General features: G+C 45.8%; 1 protein-coding gene across 1 annotated transcript in view; it reads right to left on the bottom strand.

Annotated features, from left to right (window-relative positions):
- ADCY10 (adenylate cyclase 10) overlaps positions 1-21816 on the bottom strand; it is an 80662-nt gene extending 58846 nt beyond the window's left edge. Inside the window, exons 1-11 of the mRNA XM_077761762.1 lie at positions 21645-21816; positions 14997-15202; positions 14248-14352; positions 12886-12924; positions 12591-12734; positions 12380-12411; positions 10042-10138; positions 8485-8573; positions 5924-6115; positions 3362-3480; positions 2048-2124 (exon numbers count right to left, since the gene is read on the bottom strand). Coding sequence (XP_077617888.1) covers positions 2048-2124; positions 3362-3480; positions 5924-6115; positions 8485-8573; positions 10042-10138; positions 12380-12411; positions 12591-12734; positions 12886-12924; positions 14248-14352; positions 14997-15144 — 1042 coding nt within the window. The 5' untranslated portion in view covers positions 15145-15202; positions 21645-21816. The remainder of the gene's footprint in view (positions 1-2047; positions 2125-3361; positions 3481-5923; positions 6116-8484; positions 8574-10041; positions 10139-12379; positions 12412-12590; positions 12735-12885; positions 12925-14247; positions 14353-14996; positions 15203-21644) is intronic.
- Between the last annotated feature and the right edge of the window lie 291 nt (positions 21817-22107).

Raw genomic sequence — 22107 nt, 5'->3', positions numbered from 1 at the left:
AGGTACAAGCCGGGGGGAGGGGGGTGGAGGGGACACTAACCTCCAAATGAGGCACAAAATCGCACCTCTAATGCTCCTGTGTGTGCAATTTTTTCATTTCATTTCATTTTTGAAATGAATCAGCCTTCATTTGTCAATTTCTTAAGCATGAGCACACAGGGCTGGAAGGGGCGTGTGTGAGATCGACCCAGGAGATGTTTCAAAGGGGGGTACGCTGTAGCCCACAGACTCTGAAGCATACAGGTTCCACCCCCAGCTCTACCCCTGACTAAGTCACCAAATTACATGGGCAAAGTTGTGCTTTCAGATGCTCCCATGCCTCCATTTCCTGATCTGTAAATGGGGGTGATAACAGTTCTTCTCTCAGGGGGCAGTTTATAAAGATTAATGAGTCAGTTCACGCACATCACTTTCAACAGTGCCCGATGCCAGTAAGCATCCGGCAATTAATTAATATTACTACTAGTCAGGGGCGCCTGGGTTGCTCAGTGACCGACTTTGGTTCAGGTCATGATCTCACTGTTCGTGAGTTCGAGCCCCGTGTTGGGCTCTGTGCTGACAGCTCAGAGCCTGGAGCCTGCTTCAGATTCTGTGTCTCCCTCTCGCTGCTCACATTCTCTCTCAAAAATGAGTAAACATTAAAAAAATTTTTTTTAATGTCACGACTAGTTAGGTATTAATTATTGCACTTTAACATAAACATAAGCACTTCTTTTTTTATTTAAAAAATTTTCAATGTTTATTCATTTTTTGAAAGAGAGACAGAGAGACAGAGCACGAGCAGGGGAGGGGCAGAGAGAGAGGGAGACACAGAATCTGAAGCAGGACCAGGCTCCGCACTGTCAGCACAGAGCCCGGATATGAGGCCAGAACCCACAAGATGCCTAACAGACTGAGCCGCCCAGGGGCCCCTAAACTTAAATACTTCTGATCAGGATATTTCTTCTTTAGAAAACTGCTTATTATGGAAAATTTGACCATACAATAAAGCATAGTATCATGAATCCCCATATACCTGTCACCCAGGCCCAAAGCCCCAAACCCATGGCCAATCCTGCTCCATCCTCACTTCCGTCTACTCTCCACCCTGCGTTATTTTGAAAAAAATCTCTCAGGGGCGTCTGGGTGGATCAGTCGGGTAAGTGTCTGACTTAGGCTGAGGTCACGATCTCCTGGTTTGTGAGTCCGAGCTCTGCATGGGGCAAGATGCTGTCAGGGTGGAGCCCTTTGGATCCTCTACCCCCTTTCTCTGCCCCCCCACCCCCGCGCATGCATGCGCACTCTTTCTCTCTCAAAAATAAACAAACACTAAACAAGTAAAAAAAAGAAAGAAAGAAAAGGAGGGGCGCCTGGGTAGCTCAGTCGGTTAAGCGTCCGACTTCAGCTCGTGTCATGGTCTCATGGTTCATGGGTTCGAACCCCGCATCGGGCTCTGTGCTGACAGCTCAGAGCCTGGAGCCTGTCTTTGGATTCTGTGTGTGTCTCTCTCTCTGTCCCTCCCCTGCTCACACTGTCTCTATCTCTCTCTCAAAAATGAATAAAACATTTTTTTAAAAAATTTTAAGAAAAGAAAGAAAAGAAGATGAGAAAGTCTCAGACATCCTTCCACTGCAGACATGAATATTTCAGTATTTTAGATGTATTGTTTCTGAATATCTTAAATCATAATGGGGTTGAGGAGGGAAGTCAAAGCAGTGAAATATCGAGGTAACATATACTTTCTATTTTCATTTATCAGGAATACCAGTATTCCTAATTTCTTTAGGAATTAAGAGGAGTAACTGTCTTAATGTTATCAGGAAATGATTATATAAAGGTGCCTCTTTCCATGAGCTTCCAGCCTCTACCGCTCCCCTCGGATGAGTACTTAGTTCTGATACTCATGCACAGCCTGGATACGCACACTTTGCAGGCAACGAGCTGCCAATGGGCAAAGCTGTGTGGCTGGGCTCCTTTTGGAAGACTCCACGCTTCCAGAGGGCAGGGCCCCGGCCTCACTTAGCTTTGCCCTTCCTCCCACAAGGCCGGATGACAAGGCGCGGCACACCTGTGTATTCGTGTCTCACGGAATGCCCGACGATTCCACAGAAGACGATCCCACTGGCCACGCCGATGGACACAGTGCTGGTGCCGGGGAGAAAGCAAGAGAGTTTAAGGGGANACGGGGCTCGAACCCACGAACCGTGAGATCATGACCTGAGCCGAAGTCGGACGCCCAACCAACTGAGCCCCCAGGCGCCCCAAGGATTTTCAGTAAGTAACGGTCTTCTCTTGTGGGGAGTTTGGGGCGACTGTACAGGGCCTGGAGGTGTGAAGGAGGCACCGTCTGAGACAGAACTACATTCTTGGACGTGATAAATCGGTTCACTTTTCTGCTAATTTTAAACATCCATCTGAGCCACTTTTCTGGAAAATAACCTCGCACCACCCCAAGGGACTTGCATTGCCGAGTGACGTAAACACTGAAACCAACTGAACTGTGGTTGCTATTGCCAGAAAGAACAAAGTCATAAAGTAACTCGGACACAGTGCGTGGCATTGAAAGCTAACTTAGTTAATGCAAGGGTGGCTGCATAACGAGGGGCTGATGGCGGGGAAGACTGAGAACAAGGGGGTGGTACCTGTTAAAGGAGAGCCCCGAGTTGGGGGCCTTGGGGTGCTCAGGCGAGGCAAACCTGAGGGCCTGTGGCTCTTAGCCAGGGCTGGGGATGAGAAACCTTCCCTTCCTAACAGTTTTACTGAGACTGGATCATCTTCAGGTTAGATCAGTATATAAATGTCCAACACAAGGACTCATTTTATCTCTCAGTTATTAAAAATCAACTCAAGGGGCGCCTGGGAGGCCCAGTCAGTTCAGCGTCCGACTCTTGGTTTTGGCTCAGGTCATGATCTCACAGTTTGTGGGGTCGAGCCCCGCATCGGGCTCTGCGCTGTCAGCACAGGGCCTCCTTGGGATTCTCTTTCTCTCTCTCCCTCTCTCTCCGCCCCTCCCCCACTCTCTCTCTCAAAATAAATAAACTTAAAAACATTTTTAAAAAATCAGCTCAAGTCTCCCATATCGCGTTGGTAGTCCAACCTCTACCAAGAAGTAAGCCAGAGCGTGGCCAGGCAACCCAGTTAGGTTTTCTTGCAAACCTGCTACATTTTGACTTTTTAAGAGTGTCCTTTCCTGCGCTTTGTCTTCACCATCCCTCTGTCTCTGCATCAAGGCTGGGTTGGCCCAGGAACATGAGTACAAACGGAGGGCTTCCGGTCAAAGATAGCCCTCTCCTCACCTCCTGTTCCCTGACCCTCTGTCCTGCCTCCCCACACGCGACCAAAAGGTCAGGGGCCGCCGGATGGGAACAAGGTCAACACTCACTGGATTTTGTGAACTTGAGAGCAGAAGTCAAATATATCCACGGCACTTTCCAAGGCATGAGTGACCTCGTCAGGGGCCTTTTCCCCAGGGAAACCGAAGACACAGAGGAAGGAGCAGCCCTGTGGGGGAGAAGTCGGCCCACACAGCTGGCGACGCCATCTTTAAACCCAACCAGCCGGGAGGCTGCTGGAGGGAGGCAGCGGCGTGCACTTTCTGAGTCACACTGGACCACGGTTTCTCTCACATCCATTTTATTTTTAGTAAACGTCATCTGACTTCTAGTGCTGGAGCAGCGGGGCTTTAGCCCGAGGAGGGCTTGCTTTTCTCCAGAGACAATGGCTCGTGCTGGGCTATTCGTGGGCGCCCACCTGCTCCCCCCCCCCCCCCCGGCCAGGGTCTTGGGCTACACGCCGCTAAGTTTACATCTGAGGAACAGCACAGGGCAGTGGAAGAGGCGCCTGCTCTTCCATCAGAAAATCTGTGTTCTCAGGTCACCTCACAAGTGTGGAAACTCGGATCAGTTAATTACACGCGGTGAACTTCATTTATCAGTCTGCAAATGGGTACAAGATAGACCTTCCCAAGGTTGCTTTGGCTACTAAAATGAGGGTTCTATGTATGTGCACATACACATGTATAACTTTGCAAACTACTTTATAGTGTATATATGCTTCACATAGTACATTACATATATTCTGTATGTTGTATAGAATATAAACTTTATTTTTTATTTTTTTATGTTTATTCATTTATTGAGAGAGGAAGACAGTGTGAGCGAAGGAGGGGCAGAGAGAGAGCGAGACACAGAATCTGAAGCAGCTCCAGGCTCCAAGCTGCCAGTACAGAGCCTGACGCAGGGCTCAAACCCACGTACTGTGAGATCATGACCTGAGCTGAAGTCATACACTCAACCCACGGAGCCACCCAGGTGCCCCCAATATATACTTTACAGTATATATACTTTTATAAACTTAATGTTATAAGCTTATATATAACATTATATACATATATAACGTAAACTTGATATACAGTTATACTTTGCAAACTATAAAGTTCTTTTCAGGTATTGTTATTATTCTTAGGGATAAAGGCTTAAACTGAGAGTGCTTTTTCTTGGCATAAATTTAACTGTTCCAAGAAGAAGTTAAACTCTGAAGCTTGGCGATCTTAGTATCCATCACTTAAACAATTACCCGAGTCAGACCTGTTGTCTATAAGAAAAGAGCATCGTAACTAAAGGATGATGGGCTACAAATTTCAGTCTGTATATGTGACATATCCTGACAAAATGCAAAAGAGACGGCCTCTGTTTCTTTAACCCTCTCCAAAATGAATCTAAGTGCCAGATCCCGGTTGGCACTGGGCCCTATCTTGATGGGATGAAGGGAGCCCTGATTCAGGTCCGTGCAAAGACTAGAGGGTAACCCTTTCTACCAAATGCTCAATAACTGCTTCTCGAGTTAGTGAATGAGTGAATGCAGGGCAGTGATTTAGTGCTCTGCTCTTCAGGTGCAAAAACACTTGAGATGCGGAACCAATTCTCACGGGCATTTCTGCGGTAATTTGGTAACCATATCGTTTTTCTCCAAACTGACTAAGAGCAGATTAAAAGGGGCACCTCGGTGGCTCAGTTGGTTAAGCGTCCAGCTTCAGCTCAGGTCATAATCTCACAGTTTGTGGGTTCAAGCTCCGTATCAGGCTCCGTGTGGACAGCTCAGAGCTTGGATGGAGGCTGCTTTGGATCCTGTGTCTCCTTTTCTCTCTGTCCCTTCCCTGCTTATGCGTTCTCTCTCTATCTCAAAAATAAACATTAAAAAAATTTTTTTAAGGAGCAGATTAAAAATACCCAGAAATGGGGCGCTTGGGTGGCTCAGCTGGTTAAGTGTCCAACTGTTGATTTCAGCTCAGGTCATGATCTCAGGGCTCCTGAGTTCAAGCCCCACATTGGGCTACATGCTGACATTCAGGCCTGCTTGGGATTCTCTCTCTCCCTCTCTCTCTCTGCCCCTCCCCACTTGCATGCTGAAGCTGGAAGGGGACCCGGAAGTGCAGATACAGCAGGTGGGGATTATTGGAAACAGGCTTCTGGAGTGTGACGGTTATGAGACACCTGACCTAAAACCTCCAAGAGGTGCCTTGTACGCTGGGCTGGAGACGTGCGTGCAGCGAGAGCTCGTTGAGCGTAGGCTTGAGAGCAGAGACTGGGAAGGCGGACTGCCGGGGTTTGAATCCAGCCCACCACCTACTAACTGGATGATCATAAGCAAAACTTAGTCTCGCCGTGTCTCAACATCCTCATCTGTAAAATGGGGACGACAGCAATAGCATCCACCTCTCAGAGTAGTCCTGAGGGAGGAGGTGAGTTAGTGCGTGGAAAGTATTGAGAATAATGAGTGGCACATAGTAAGTGACATATCCACCATGTAAGCTATTTCTAGAAGTATATATAAAAACAGACAATTTTAGGTTAAAAATGTCTGTTCTCTCCCTCTCACCAATGTCCAAGGTGTGAACACGAACTTTAAATTATCGGTAGGTTTCCACCCCTGAATTCCCATTTACCTTGTCAAACATGAAGACTTTGTTGATTTGGCCTCGGAAGACCCTCAGGACAGAACTGATGTGCACACAGGCGTCCTGGATGGCCGAGCCAATGACTTCTGCTTTCTCTTGGTCCTTAAACATCAGGTTCACGAACACAATGGTCACCGGGCGGAGCTCGGACAGGTACCCTCGAAGCTGTCTGTCATCAATCTGCGGAGCAGAGAGCAGCTTTCCTTCGCCTGCGTCCTTGGTGGTGGATTGTGTGCGGCGACCCCACCCCCATGGAGTCATCACTGGGAGGCAGCTAGCCTTTTGAGATTCTCTGGGGAGCTGGAGTTGCCCGAATGCATGAGGTACAACGCGGCAGAGTCAGCCCAAAGTCGAGCAGGTGGACACGGAACGCGCCATCAAAAAGTCTCTTCCAGTGTGACCAGCAGCCACACTGCCAGCTCCCTGGTGCCAGCGTGAGCCGCCCCAATAACAGAGAGAAGTACTGTTTCCTTTCGGCACTCTTACCATTCAGGGCTAAGAACAACACATTATGTAACCCAGCCTTATATTTTCACAGCCTGGAACCTTCAGGAATACTTTCACATTCTCTCCCACTTTCTCTTCAAACGAAATAAAATAGGCATTACGATCCTCACTTGACTGATTAGATAACGGAGACGTGGAGAAACAACAGAAGTTTCCCAGGGTCATACAGAGCCCAGCTCTCCAGGCTCCTGGTCTGATGCTCCAGCAACAACACGCCCCTGCGTCCCCTGCGGAGGTATATGTATCATTCGGCTCCCGTCTTCTGTGCAAGCCCGGGAAAAGGAGCCTTCCCAAATCATGCTTGCCTACCATCATTCTTGAATGTTGCTAAATTAAGTGCATAGCAATCCAATGGGGGGAAATTATTGCATTTTCTCCCTCAAGAGCACAAAAGGATCAGGTGCCCCACTGACAAGATAAAACATATCTTCCAGGGGGCGCCTGGCTGGCTCGGTCAGTAGAGCATGGGACTCTTGATCTGAGGGTCTTGAGGCTGAGCTCCATGTTGAGCTCCACGGAGCCTATTAAAAAAACAAAAACAAAAACAAAACAAAACAAAACAAAAAAACCCACAAAAACCTCACCATATCTTCTGGACAAAAGGAACTGTGAACAGGGAACCATGCCGTCATGCTTCCTAACTGGCTGGGCTAGTCCTGATTTCAGGCGATTCAAATTCTTTTCCTAAAAGAATAATTTCTAACTGAAATTATTGATGGGATGATTTTCTTTCATTTCTCCAATAAATTGGTATTAAATAAGAAATTAATATTAAGTAAGTAAACATTACTATGAAAGGTCAAATCTAGTAAATAAATGAGTTAAAAATCTATCCGACGGGGTGATTCTGAGGTTTGATCTGAAAAATGCAACCTCTGCATCTGTCTACAGTTTAGGAGCAGGGCGGTCTTGGTGTGGTTGCGAAAGGCCTGTCTTTTGTCTCCTTTCAGCCGCCGTAGCTGTGTCTGCACCCGGAGCTCATCATTGCTACCCACAAGCCCTGGTGACTCTTGGGGTCTATCTTGCACCCCATTCCCGGAGACCTTGCCCCCCGCTAGCTGCCGCTGAAGAAGCGGAATGTGTCATGTCTCTCGGAGGTAGGGAGGGGAGGGCTTTCTGGAGCTTCAGAGATCTTGAGGAGTCAAACCGTGCCTCTAAATTGGACTGAAGGTGGCGGGGTGCGTCCTGATACCGGTTCAACTCACACTGCAGAGGCGGCTACCCACTGCTCAGGCTGCCTAAGTTCTCCTCCAGGACACAACCTCATTTTGATGGAATTAAGGATTAAAACATGCATATGTTAGAAAGGTGTACAGCCTGTGCGCAAAAAAAAAAATACTGTAGGATTCAGATAGAACGAGGTTCAAATCCTGGCTACGTCTGTTCCTTGATAACCTTAGGAAAGTTCCTGGTATCTTTCTGGGTCTCAGTTTTCTCACATACAAAATGCGTATGAAAATATCTAGCAAGAATTATGAAGAATAAATACATGCAATAGCAGAATGCCTGGCATATGGTGAGTGCTGAGGGACAGTTATAATTCACGTGAATTAATACATTTATGAGAGCCTAGATCTAAGCGAATACAAAGGTGAACATCTTAGGGGGTGGGGGTAGCTACGGGCATTCTAATGATCTGTATCGTTAACTCTTGAAGCCCAAGATCTAAGGTAAGTGGCGTAGAGAAACGTGGTACCGATGTTAACGTAACTCACTTGAGAACTTTCTGCTAACTGGGGTACAGAAAGGGGGGGCCACAGGCTCCCATTTGCTTCAGAAAGAGTTCCATTCCCAGTTGTATAAAACACACGGTCCCAGTTTATGCCTGTTGTCGCAGCGTGATTACGAACAATGCCTCCTTTAACTCTTACAAGTATCCTGATCTGAAAAGCCAGTGTTGTAGTCACCTTCGCACGGAGAACGCCAGCCCCAACTCTTTTTAGTTCAATGAAAGATTTTCCTAGTCACTGGTTTTCTTGATCTTTCCAATTGTCCATGATCTCCGACACCCCAAAAGCCAATAAACTAAACTGTGAAAATACCTGCTTCAGGATGCTTTCCATCACATACTTTTGGAGGGACAATTCCAGGTCAGGATCGGACTCCAGCATGCACGCAAGCCTCAGGAGGTCTAAGAGAGCAGAAGGAGGGGCGGGGTCAGGAAAGGAAGCGGGGTCTGCAGTGCTGGGACCGGAGTCCCCCCCGCCCCCCCATTCCCTTGGACGGTGGTCTTCACGGTTCAGTCAGGGGACTCTGGGACACCCAGCCCAACAGAGCCAAGGGAAATCCAATGAGGAGTTCTTTTTTTTTATGTTTTTTTTTGGGGGCGCCTAGGTGGCTCAGTCAGTTAGGCGTCCAACTTCAGCTCAGGTCATGATCTCACAGTCCGTGGGTTCGAGCCCCGCGTCAGGCTCTGTGCTGACAGCTCAGAGCCTGGAGCTGCTTCACATTCTGTGTCTCCCTGTCTGCCCCTCCCCCACTCACTCTGTCTCTGTCTCTCAAAATAAAATAAAGACATAAAACAAATTAAAAAAAATACATTAGTGTTTTTATTTTTGACAGAGAGAGAGAGACAGACAGACAGAGTGCAAGCCATTCTTGAATTTTGTTAAATTAAGTGCAAAGCAAACCATTGGGGGAAATTATTGCATTTTCTCCCTCAAGAGCACAAAAGTATCAGATCCTCCACTGACAAGATAAAACATATCTTCTAGGGGACGCCTGGCTGTCCCAGCAGAGCATGGGACTCTTGATCTGAGGGTCTTCAGTTCGAGCCCCATGTCGAGCTCCATAGAGCCTACTTAAAAGGACAAAACCAAAACCAAAATGAAACTAAAAACGAAAGACCATATCTTCTGGACAAAAGAAGGAAGACTAGAAGGCCAAGGACAGATGCCTAGAATCACCAACATTTAAGGAATGGGAAGGAGGGTAAACAAAGTCACTGAAAGCAGGTGGCTTTAGGTATAAAAGCAAAACTAGGAAGGAATATTCTTGAACCCAAGGAAAGAGGAGAAGGCAGTGTGCACAAAAAGAGAGTAATTGAAGGCCAACCAGCTAGAATGAGGCCTGAAGAGAGGTCATCTGCTTTGGCAAGTCTGATGGCCATTGGTGGCCTTGACCGAAACAGTCTCAGTAGACAAGAGAAGTGGCTAGAAACTAGATGTTAGAGGCTCAAGACTGAAGAGAAGGTGAATACACTAGGCACATGCAATTTTCACCCAAGTTTATTGGGTGAATAAATGAGAAGATAGAAGAGGAGCCACAGATATTCAGATCACTCTTCTGAGAACTTTTGTGGTGGAAGTTAGGAGAGGGAAGTGGGGTTTACAGAAGTTTTATTTCTCCTTTCATCAGGGGGCGGACCTGTACACGTTAGGATAATGGAGAAGAGTCATTGCCAAAGCAGAGACTGAGGGCCTGAGGAGGGTTGTACTTGGAACGGCTGTGCTGAGGAACGGGAGGGAGGCCCCCTTTGTGTGCTGCTGGGAGCTGTGCTGAGGAGGCCGGGCCGGCCGCTTCAACAGAGCCCTTGACATTGGTAAGACCCTTCCGAGCACTGGTAGAGCTCAAGGCTCTTGTCCACGGAGCGTACTCACTTTTATGGTCACCAGAAGGATAATAATCCATGAAAGTCATACACTTGGTGAAAAACTCATCAAAGTTAAAAGTAGACAGTGGTTTTAAGAAATTAACCTAAATAAAAAAAGAAGTTTTTGGTTATTCTGAGGGTTTTCTGGTCCTTTGAATATAATTTCTCAGCAGAAAGGGCAGGGAGTAAGCTTTTAAATGTCCAGGACGTGGTAAACAGACACTGGCATATTGAGACAAGGATCTATCATTTGGAGGTGATCACATTAAAAATCTCTCTGATTCGTCCTTACCACCTCAATCTTCAGCGTTTATACAGATGGCCACACCAGGGGACTCTCCAGGGGGCTTTCCCACTCAGAATTTTCTTCTTTTTTTTCCTTCATAACATTTCAATTTAAATAAAACCTGGTTAAATTATGTATCATGTGTGTCCTGTAAGTGTTAAAGGACAAAGGGGCTGATGCCCAAAAAGGTAGCTGAGAGCATCAGCAGTAATAAGATTCATGTCAAGCTGCGGAAGTCCATGGTCCGGTTCATGGAGACGGGTACAACTTCACTTGTGTGGCATTCTTGCCTCCCACCCCATACGACTAACCTTAGTCCAAGAATGAGAAAGTATCAGGCCAAGCCAAGTGGAGGGACATTCAACAAAGTGGCCAGTACTCTTACTAGGTATCAGTCAAGGTCACATAACCCCGGGAAACACTGTCACAGACTGCAAGAGACTCGATAAAAATAACAACAAAATGCAGTGCAGGATGGTGAATAGAGAAAAATCTGGAACATTCCACCGATGTAGGGAAACCGGTGAGGTCCAAATGAGGCCTTCAAGTGGTGAACAGTATTGTACCGATTTGCATTGTTTTTTGTGTTGTATGGTTTCCTGGCTTTGACTCCTGCACCCTGACGAGGAACGACGCCAACATTTGGGGAAGCTGGGGAGGGATATATGGAAGCTCTTCTAATTTGGAACTTCTCTGTAAGTCTAAACTTAATTAAAATTAAGACAGTTTCAGGGCACCTGGGTGGCTCAGTTGGCTGAGCGTCCGACTCGATTTCGGCTCCGGTCGTGATCTCTCGGTTCGTGGGTTCGAGCCCCGCGTCCGGCTCTGCGCTGACGGCTCGGAGCCCGGAGCTGCTCCGGATTCTGGGTCCCCCTTCCCCGCCCCTCCCCCACTCACGCTGTGTCTCTGTCTCAAAAATAAACAAATATTAAAAAAACAAAAGAGGAATGTCTCTCTCTACCTCTCTCCCCCACTCGCACTGTCTCTCTCTCTAAAATAAATAAGTTAATTAACTTAAAACNCGGCCCGGCAGCCCAGGCGCCCTTCGTCCCGCAGCCGGGAAGGCGCCAGGGGGTCTCGCCTTTGCGTGCGCCTCACGTGTCTACACGGCCCCCTCCGTCCCCCAAGCTATTTTGTTTCCTTCAACGGGTTTGCACTGAAGAGCCACAGAACACAACCTTAGTGATTCCTCTTGCGGAGGATCCTTATTTTATCAGAGGTCGAGGCTTTGATTAGAAAGAAACCAGGGGTTGGGGCGCCTGAGTGGCTTAGTCGGTTAAGCGTCCGACTTTCGCTCAGGTCATGATCTCGCGGTTCGTGGGTTCGAGCCCCGCGTCGGGCTCTGTGCTGACTGCCGGCTCAGAGCCTGGAGCCTGTTTCGGAGTCGGTGTCTCCCTGTCTCTCTGACCCTCCCCTGCTCATGCTGTCTCTCTCTCTGTCTTAGAAATAAAACATTTAAAAAAAAAAAAAGAAAGAAAGAAAGAAACCAGGGGCATCTGGGTGGCTCGGCCCAGGTCACGGTCTCACGGTTCGTGGGTTCGAGCCCGGCGTCGGGCTCTGCGCCGACAGCTCGGAGCCTGGAGCTGCTTCGGATTCTGTGTCTGCCCCTCCCCTGCTCATACTCTGTCTCTCTCTGTCTGACTCTCAAAAATAAAGACTAAAAAAAAAAAAATTAAAAAAAAATTTTTTTAAAGAAACCCTTCAGTTTGAATCTCAGGCAAGAGCCAGAGGGGTAAAGGTTGAGGAAGAGGAGTAGGTATTTTGACAGCCAGGTGTCCCGTCCCAACAATGTGCCCTCTGAGTGTTTTCAAGTTGAGAGTTGAAGATTTTGGTACTGGATCAACGAAAGACAGAATGTTGCAATATATGACATGTACACAAAATGTGTGTATGAATGCATAAGTGATGCATGGTTCTTTTAAATGACTATAATTGACATCAGCAAGACCGGAAAACAATAGCAAGCAGTAAGGGGCATAGTAAAGAGTATTTCGTGGACTGGTTATTATGTGCCAGGGACTATATTCACTACCTCAGTCTACTTTTCATAAGAGCCTACGAGGTAGATCTTGGGATTAGCCCAAATTCTACCTGGTATATGAGAGCCAGAACTCCTTCTGGTTAGCCTGATTCCCAAGTTCAAGACATGATGGGCGGGCTGAGCCACTCTGTTACACCACATTCTAGGTTTTGTCTCGGGGAGAGAGAGTCCGCAGGGGTCAGGACCCAGGGGCAGATTGCTCGTGCGGCTCCCCTTTCTCACAGCTCACCTATCTTGACCCGGATGTCCAGGCCTTCTTCTGACTCCTGGGTCTCAAACAATCCATGGATCTCCAGGCTGCATTTAATCACCACCGTGATAATGTTTTTCAGTTGCCTTCGCTCCACCTTCCACAGGGCGAGTAGTGCATCACCTTGAAGAGACAGATACATGGAGGGCCCCTACCCCGCCCTGGGGATCAGTCTGTCGTGTCCGAAATCTGTGCAGACAGTCTTCGAGCATTCCTCAGGGTGCACCTCGGCACTCCTTTCTTACACCCCTCCCATCTCTGGGAGCCCTCATACCTGCAAATTTTAAGATGTCTCCTCCAAAAATCAACACTTCTGAGAAAAGAAGAAAACAAGGTAAATCAAACTCCAATTTCTTAAAAAAAATTTTTTTTTAAATGTCTATTTATTTTTGAGAGAGAGAGTGACAGAGTGCGAGCTGGGGAGGGGCAGAGGGTGAGGGAGCCACAGAATCAGAAGCAGGCTCCAGGCCCTGAGCCGTCAGACGTGAGGCCTGAACTCATGAGCTGTGAGATCATGTCCTGAGCCGAAGTCAGACGCTCAAACAACTGAGCCCCCCAGGCGCCCCAAACTCCAATTTCTTAAAGCTAATAATAATTCACACTTCATCTGTATTATAGAAATTAGGTCAAGAGAACATCAGTTCAGAGTGTAAACTCATACTAAAGATGTCTCAGACAAGTCACTTGTACCCATTGGTAGAATGCACACTGACCGAGACCCCGTACATGCTCTGTTTCTGTGAATGGAGAGAGATAGGAGCACAGGTGGGGTTTCTGGTGAGGCCTGAAGACAGTGAGCTATGCCCATGATAATGGAAGGCTCTCTCCTGATCAATGGGGTGCTTGAGTGGCGCAGGTGAGTGGAAGAGTGACATGTCTCCGTATGCAGTGACAATCAGGAAACTGGGAGAGCACAGCTATGGTCAGCCTTGGTTTTATCACCAACTCCCACTTTGTTTTCTTAGGCTTTACAAGACACGTGGGCATTGTTTCTTCCTATGTGTGTGTCGTCACAGATTTGTTGAGCACCATGGCGCTGAGTGGGATGCAAACAGGAAGTAGATACAGTTTCTGCTCTTAAGGAACATCGCCTTTGGTCTAGTGGGTGCCGTTAAGATAATACTAGGGAACTGAGAGCCCGATAAGACTAGACCCTGAGTTTACCTTAATAGAGTAAACCTTTTTCTTCAGGAATAGTTCAAATTAAGAATACACACAAGATGGCAGGCAGAGGTTGCACAGTCCATTGGAAGGGCTTCTGACTCCATCATTAGAAGACAAAGCACTAACAAGTAAGGTATAAATCACTCACCTGGTCGTACAGCATTCTCTTAATGACTACAGTTGGGTTATGCTGATGCTCGCTTGTTTTGAGTCATTGACTATAACTAAAGTTCTTTAAAGGTAATGTCTATTTCAGTGTTTTCACCGGTCCAGAACGTTCTGTCCCTCAGTCTGTGTTAGTGAGGTTTGATGACCTTCCTTCACGTGCACTATATTATTTTCCAAAAAAGACTGGTTTCAAACACATTTCATAAGGAAAATACAGATAAGCGTTCTGTCAGGCTGTAACCAAACAACACAGGAAAACAATGAATTAAACATACGTTAAGTCAGAAACCGTGGGGACACTTACTCTCCACTATTGCGCTGATGTAGTGGTTGAGGATTTCCACCAACTGCTCGGCCCCTCGGTCCATGTACATGGCTGTGCTGAACTTCTCAGTCATCGCAGTGAAACCTGTAAGAAACGCCCACCTAGTTTTCTTGGCTGCTTGGAGGAACCAAACAGAGGCAGGACAAGAGGAACTCACCCGAGAGCACCGGGCGCCAGCTTTTAAGAGAGGGCAAGGTTTCTTCTCAGTGATCCCCAGCAGCCTCCCTGATCTATGCTTATCATCTTTGGGGTCAGGGAAAGAGGCCAGCTACCTCTTCCCTCCAAACGTCTCACCTTGGGCAGGGATGATCGCAATTCCTTTAGCTGGTATGGAACTTCCATCCCACGGTATTGAAAACACACAAAATGTAAACACTTCTGAAGAGGTGACAAGTTGACTGTCAAGATGTAAACAACATCTGGAGGACCATTTCCTGAGGTCAAGTCTGCCCGGCACATGTGTGGGGCTTGGGGGCCAGAGTGATTGACGCTGGGCAGGGACACTGGAGTCTAAAGTTCCAGGCAGGCAACTGGGGCATCTTAAAGGCTTGCCCATGACTGGACATGTTGGGTAAAGGAAGAAAAAAGGGACAGGTACACAGGCTGTCCCTCCTCCCTCCCATTTTCTCCGTAGGAATATCTGTAAGAGCGCAAAAGCTCAAGACTGGCACCCCACTCTGCAATCAAGCTCTGTGTTCACCCACATGAGAGAGTCCTTTTGTGCTTGCCTGAAATATCAACAAACATCAGGACTCCATCAAAATAATCCACAGAGGGCCGCTCCGGAGAGAAGTCTCCGTAGACGATGAGGTCTGGTAAATGAGCGGCTATTCTGACGATGGCCCGGTCCTGCGATTCTTCTCTTCGAGTGTTCATGGTTAAGGCGAATGTTCAGCAATTTATGGTCACAGCAGGCAGTCCCCAGCTAGACCTTCTACAAAGAAAAGCTGAGAATGGAGGAAATCTGACATAGCCATTTACTCACTTTCGTATTTTTCTCCACTTGCTTTGTTCTAAACTGTGAACTACTTATTTAAGGGACTAAGGAGTGATGATGGCTTACGTGGTGAGTCATGTTTGAAAAGGGCCACTTTTCTACACAGTGTGTCCCCCTCACACACTGGGCCTCCAACCCTGAGCAGCTGTTACGTAAATGAGCATCATAACAGAGAGAATGGGGGAAGGAGCTGAATTGTCCATCTGTTTTCCTGAAGGGAGAGCACTCGGTGTACACGTCACATTGAAGAGGGGCCAGTGGCACTTTTCACTCAGTCTCCCCCTTGCCCTTCTGTCCCCACGGCTCATCGTGCTCTCTCCCTCCCTCTTGTTCTCTCTCCTTTTTGAAAATTAAAAAAAAAGTGTATGGAAAGAGCCCAAGTGTCTGTCAACGGACGAATGGATCAAGAAGATACGGTTTATCTATATGATGGAATACTACATGGCAATGAGAAAGCATGAAACCTGACCACGTGTAGCAACGTGGATGGACCTTGAGGGTGTGATGCTGAGCTAAGTAAGTCAGGCAGAGAAAGACAGATACCATATGTTTTCACTCATATGTGGAACAGGAGAAACTTAACAGAGAATCTAGGGGAGCGAAAGGGGAAAAAATAGTTAAGGAGAGGGAGGGAGGCAAACCACAAGAGACTCTTGAATACTGAGAACAAACTGAGGGCTGATGGGGGTGGGGGGAGGGGGGAGATGGGCATTGGGGAGGGCAGTTATATAGAAACCAACTTGACTCTAAACTATATTTAAAAAAAATGTAGATGTGAGTTTATGTGGGTGAATATTTACATAAAGGTGAGTGGCAAAGCGACGTATTATTACATACAAGCAAGAGATTAAGTGTATTTAAGGTATGGTCTTAAATAAAGAGAGAAAATGAATTCAAGCTGTGCATGTGTGTGTGTGTGTGTGTGTGCAAGGCTTTAAACTGTAAGCAAAAAGAAATGTTGAAATTTTATTTTATTGCCCAATTAGTTCTAAGAAAATCAGAATTTCCTAAGGCCTTCCTTTAGTTGATGGGGCCAATTAAATGTTCATGCCTGTATGTTGTAAAAATCACGCTCTACCACCCTGAACAGAAATAGCATACCCAACGTTTTTTCAGAGCAATCCAAGTTCCTGGAATAAGTGATACAGAAAAAATTAAATAGCTAAAAAAAAAAAAAAAGAAAAGAAAGAAAAGGAAAGACGGGGGAAAAAAGGAACTGTTATTGACTATCAGGGAGGAATTGGTTGGTAACTTCAGAAAGACATAGGTCATATTGGGGTACATGAGAGCATTAGAAGGAAAAAGTGAGACAGGTTTTTTTTAAGTTTATTTTTTGAGAGACAGAGAATGAGAGCGAGCACGTGTCCTCATGAGTGAGTGGGGGAGGAGCAGCAAGCAGGGCTCAGAGGCTGCACTGATAGCGGAGAGCCCAATGTGGGGCTTGAACTCATAAACCATGAGATTATGACCTGAGCCGAAGTTGGACACCTAACCAACTGAGCCACCCAGGTGCCCCAAGACAGTTAATATTAGTATTTTTAGCAAACTTTAAAATGTATAGAAACCTCTAAAACTGAGCTAAATATTAGGTATTGAATAACCTTTAAAAGGTTATTTTATTTTATTTTATTTTATTTTTAATTTCTAGGAGAGAGAGAGAGACAGCGTGAGCAGGGGAGGGTCAGAGAGAGAGGGAGTCACAGACTGAAACAGGCTCCACGCTCAACCGACTAAGCCACCCAGGCGCCCCTTTAAAAGGTTATTTTAAAGGAAAAATTAAACTCCAATGTTAAGAAGTGAACAAAGAGGGGCGCCTGGGTGGCTTAGTCAGTCGGTTGAGCGTCCGACTTTCGCTTAGGTCATGATCTTGCGGTTCGTGGGTTCGGGCCCCGCATCGGGCTCTGTGCTGACTGCCAGCTTGGAGCCTGGAGCCTGTTTCAGTCTGTGACTCCCTCTCTCTCTGACCCTCCCCTGCTCACGCTGTCTCTCTCTCTCTCCTAGAAATTAAAAAAAAAAAAAGAAGTGAACAAAGATAGAGAAATGTGTATATAAGATTAAAAATTTTTAAAAATCTCAATAAAAACCACAGCATGTACGAGGAACAAATAATAGATAACATGTTAAGTCAAATAATTTCAGATCGTGCATTTGATAAGTGTTACATGATCTTATAAGAAAGGTGGGAGAAGATTGAATTCCCAGAATAAACTGAGACTTAGGAAAAATGCTAAAGTTAAAAAAACTTAGAGGGAGTTTTAGGCTTTATTAAAATTAAAGGAATCATTAAAAGAGGAATGATTCTGCCTCCTTCACTACGGAGAATTGCAAAGTGTAACAAATATTGCTAAGAAAGAATTGAACTCCAAGCTGAGAAGGTAGTGATAAAGCACCCAGTCATTTAAAATAAATTCAGGTAGCCAGCCCCATATAACCTATTTTACACAAATACTGAAAGACTGGACAGATGTAATCTCAAAAACAAGAGGTCAGCTGGAAAGCTCGAGATGGGCACATTCTCTTCTGAATTTCAAAAGATGAGGCTAAAGGGGCGCCTGGGTCGCTCAGCTGGTTGAGTGTCTGACTTCAGCTCAGGTCATGATCTCACAGTTTGTGGGTTCGAGCCCTGTGTCAGGCTCTGTGCTGACAGCTTGGAGTCTGGAACCTGCTTCAGATTTTGTGTCTCCCTCTCTCTCTGCCCCTCCCCCACTTGTGTCTTCCCGCTCGCTCACTCTCTCTCTCTCTCTCAAAAATAAATAAGTAAACATTTAAAATTTTTTTAAAAACAGATGAGGTTCCAGAAAACATAGACTGGTAAATATAATGTGTCAGTCAGTATAAGCTAGGTTATGCTTCAGTAATAAATACTCCAAAATCACAGTGGCTTGAAATAACAAAGGGCTATTTCCTGTTCATTTCTTGCTCGTGCTACATATCTTTGGTAGGCTGACTGAGGCTTTGCTCTAGTGTCGCCTTTACTACGGGGTCCAGGCTGGGACATTCTGGCTGCCAAGACAGTGGGGAAAAAGGTTAAGGGACAGATTCATTCTTGAAGTGTCCTCCCAAGACTAATAGATTTCTTCTTCCACTCACATGACCTTGGCCAAAGAAAATTATGAGAACACAATGTCAAGTAAGTGGAGAAGTGCAATTCTACCATGTGTGTAAGTGGGAGACAGAGCTGGAATATTTGTGACAATCCAAATATTTGTTAATACGTGAGCACTTAAATAAGCAAGAGGTGATTTAAAAGGAGTCAAATTGGATTCAGAGCCAAGACCAAAGTTATCTCCTTTTTTGAAGAGTTACTAAATTTTTAAGTCAAGAGAATGCTGCAGATAAAGTATATCTTGAGTTTAACAAGGTTTTAATGGCCAAATTTCTCACATCCTTATGGATAAGATACAAAATTATAGGAGTGACTAAAAACATAGTTATCGGTCTGATTTGTGTTGTAGTGTCCATTCAGAGGGAAGCCTCTATGGGCGTGCTTGAGGACTTAAAGATATAATTGGAGAGAGAGCCAATGGACTGAATGACAGAATCAGGATCTTAAAATGTCTTAATTGACTAAAATAATACTGAAATTTCAAAAGAATAAAGGCAAAGTGCTATACCTAGAATTTTAACAAAACCAAAGCATAAGCGCATGGTGTAAAAAATTAGATTTACTGCAAATTCCATGCTATCTTTTAAAAAACATTTTTATTAGCGGCAGCTGGGTGGCTCAGTTGGTTAAGTGTCCGACTTCAGGTCATGATCTCATAGATCTGTGGGTTCGAGCCCCACATTGGGCTCTGCGCTGACGGCTAGGAGCCTGCTTCAGATTCTGTCTCCTTCTCTCCCTCTGCTCCTCCCCTGCTTGTGCACGCATACTCTCTCTTTCTCTCTTTCAAAAATAAATAAAAAACAAACATTTAAAAAACATTTTTACTTTAAAAAAATTTTGAGTCTTTTTTTTTCAAAGTTTATTTATTTTGTGAGAATGAGAGAACAAGTGGGGGAAGGGCAAAGAGAGAAGGGACAGAAGATCTGAAGTGAGCCCAACACGGGGCTCGAACCCATGAGCCACAACATCATGATCTGAGCTGAAGTCGGAAGCATAACCAAATGAGCCACCCAGGCGTCCCTAAAAACATTTTTATTAAAGCATAACATGTGCAGAAAAATGAACAATTTGTAAGTGTACATGGCTTTATGGATATTATAAAGTGAACAATAGGTGTCATCCCAACTGATATCAAGAAAGACACATTACCAGCACTACGGATGCCCCTTTCATGCCACCTCCCAGGCATGCCCTCCTCTTCTTCCCAAAGGTAATCCCCTCTCCCAAAGAAATGGCTGATTTCTAACACCATAGATCACCTTTGCTGGTTTTTAAACTTTATATAAATGGAATCAAACTATGTATATTCTTTGGTTTTTCTCAAATGTTTGTGATATCCACCCATGTTGTATGTATATCAATAATGTACTTTTCAGTGCTGTGTAGCACTCCACCATCTGATTATACCACAAGTACTTATCCATTGTACTATTGGCCTAGGGGTTGTTTCCGGTTTTAGGCTATTAGAAACAGTGCTGCTAAGAACATTCTTGTCCATGTGTTTTGGTGAATACGCATGTGCATTTTGCTTCGGCAATTACGTAGGAATGAGTTGGTGGGTCACAGAATATATACAGAACTTGAGTAGATCTCGCCAGTTTTCCAAGTGGTTGTACCAGTTTACATCCTGCAGTCAAGATATCAAACTTCAGAAGCTCTGTATCCCAGCCAACACTCGCTATTGTCAGTCTTTCAAATTTTTGGAAATCTCAGTAGGTGAGTGGTGGTACGTGCAGCTTTGTGTTTCCCACGTGGTACTAATGAAATAAAGCACCTTTTCATACGCTTATTGGCCATTTGGATACAATGCAATCTTAAGGTACCGAAGGAGCGTCTAACTCGGATCAAGAGCATTGGGTTTAGTTCTGCCCACTGTATTTGAAGGTCACTAACAATGGAACATAACTGATGGGATACTGGAAATGTCAGGAGACAATGACATTTGGGTGAAAATGCTAGTTGTCTTCAAATATTTGGAAGTGTGAAAGTTGCGAAGTAACGAGGAGACCCCTTGCTCTCCAGAAGCTAATCCCTCAACTTTCCCGCTCGGGTAGGGACTGGCTGTGGCTCCGGGGGAATTTATTTATGTTGCTCCAAAGGGACCAACTAGGATCGATGGCTGGCAGTCACTGGAGGCGAACCTAAACAGTGTAAACTCCCCAGCAGGGCAGGCTCAGAAAGTGCTGGACTTCCTCATGAGGGGTACAGCTGCCCTGCCCGCCGGACTGCAGTGAACCTTGTATTTAACGGAACGATGATTGCTAAGATTCCATTGTTTTAATTAAGGGGATTTGAGGACTTGGACAGTTTGTTTCTAAGTTTATGATTACCAGGCAAGGAAAGTAGATGCATTTGGCCACGAAGATGACAAACGTATGAGGAAAACCAGGATAAGAAAATGATTCGCCTGTGGGCTGAAGAGGCAAAGACGTCTAAATTGATTACCTGAGAGTTTTTCTTGGGAACATTCATAAGACAATAGACAATTTCTATTTTAGAAGACTGCGATTAATATTTACTTCATGGCACATACCACGTTTTAACGTATTGATAGGTTGCCTCAGAATAGCACTGTGAGGTAGGCCCCACTCCCATTTACAGATACAGAAACTGACGTTCAGAGAGATTAATGTGCCGTGGGCCACAACTGCTCGAAAGCCCAGGTCTGTGGGAGTTAAATATCCAAGTTTTTTCTGTCACACGGAGATATGTCACAGGAGGAGATATTCTGGACTTAAAGGGAAAATGTCGTTAGGAAAGCTTGCCAGACCACCCCAGCCAAGGCAACTTGTCCTGCGTTCTTAGGGCACTTAGTGTCTATAAATTTATTAAATGTGCCTTATACGTATTTCCTACTTAAATATCCTCACTTATCTATTGATCTGCTTATGTCTTCCCGTGCATTGTAAAGTCCTCTGTTTTAGACACCATGCTCTACATGTCCCCGTTTCCTCCAGAGCATCTTCCTACCACCCCCTCACATGGTGGGGGTGCTATGTGAGGAGGCTACTGGGCGAGCAGTTGCAGGAGGTAAACACAGCCAGCCAGCTTCCAGAATAAACATGATGAGGCAACACTTAAGACTTCAAGTTTCTAACCTCACTTAAAAGACGGACAGAGATACATACATCATATCTACCTACCTACCTACCTACCTACCTACCTACCTACCTACCTACCATCTACTGTCTGGGATTCCTAACCCACGGATTCTCCACTTTCCTCTAAGCTTCAATACTGGTCTTCTTCCCAGAGGGCAGCCCTCACCTTTACCTTCGCAACCATTCTTCCTGCTGGGACTCCACATACCTCCTCTTCCTCCAAGGCTGAGGAAAAGCCAGAGCCTGGATCGGGTACTAGATCTTTCAGGAGTGCAGAAAACAGGAAAGGGGTCTGGGTGACATTATTCTGAAGGCAGCAGAAGTGCCATGTCCATTTGGAGCTGACCCATAAAATGACAGTTTTGTCTAAAAGCCGTTTTCCAGGCCACACCCTCATCAGAAGCTCATTGTTTCACGCTCACTGACCATGCTTCTGATTGGCTGGCACCGCCCTCCCCTCCCCCACCAGACTAGTGGCTCTTTCAGGTTGTCTGGTCAGACCAGTGGGGGCAAGGGCCAGGGAGACTGATATGACCCCAGGGTAGTTTTCTCAACTCTTTCCCTGACCTTCAGAGAGTGGTTGAAATTAGGCAATAGTGACTAGGTGATTATTATAAACCCACCTATCTCCTGAA

The sequence above is a fragment of the Crocuta crocuta genome, unplaced genomic scaffold, assembly GCF_008692635.1.
Source record: "Crocuta crocuta isolate KB4526 unplaced genomic scaffold, BGI_CrCroc_1.0 scaffold243, whole genome shotgun sequence".
NCBI classification, from domain to species: Eukaryota; Metazoa; Chordata; class Mammalia; order Carnivora; family Hyaenidae; genus Crocuta; species Crocuta crocuta.
The sequence above is the reverse complement of the archived record's forward strand: the minus strand, read 5'-3'. Positions and strand labels throughout refer to the sequence as shown.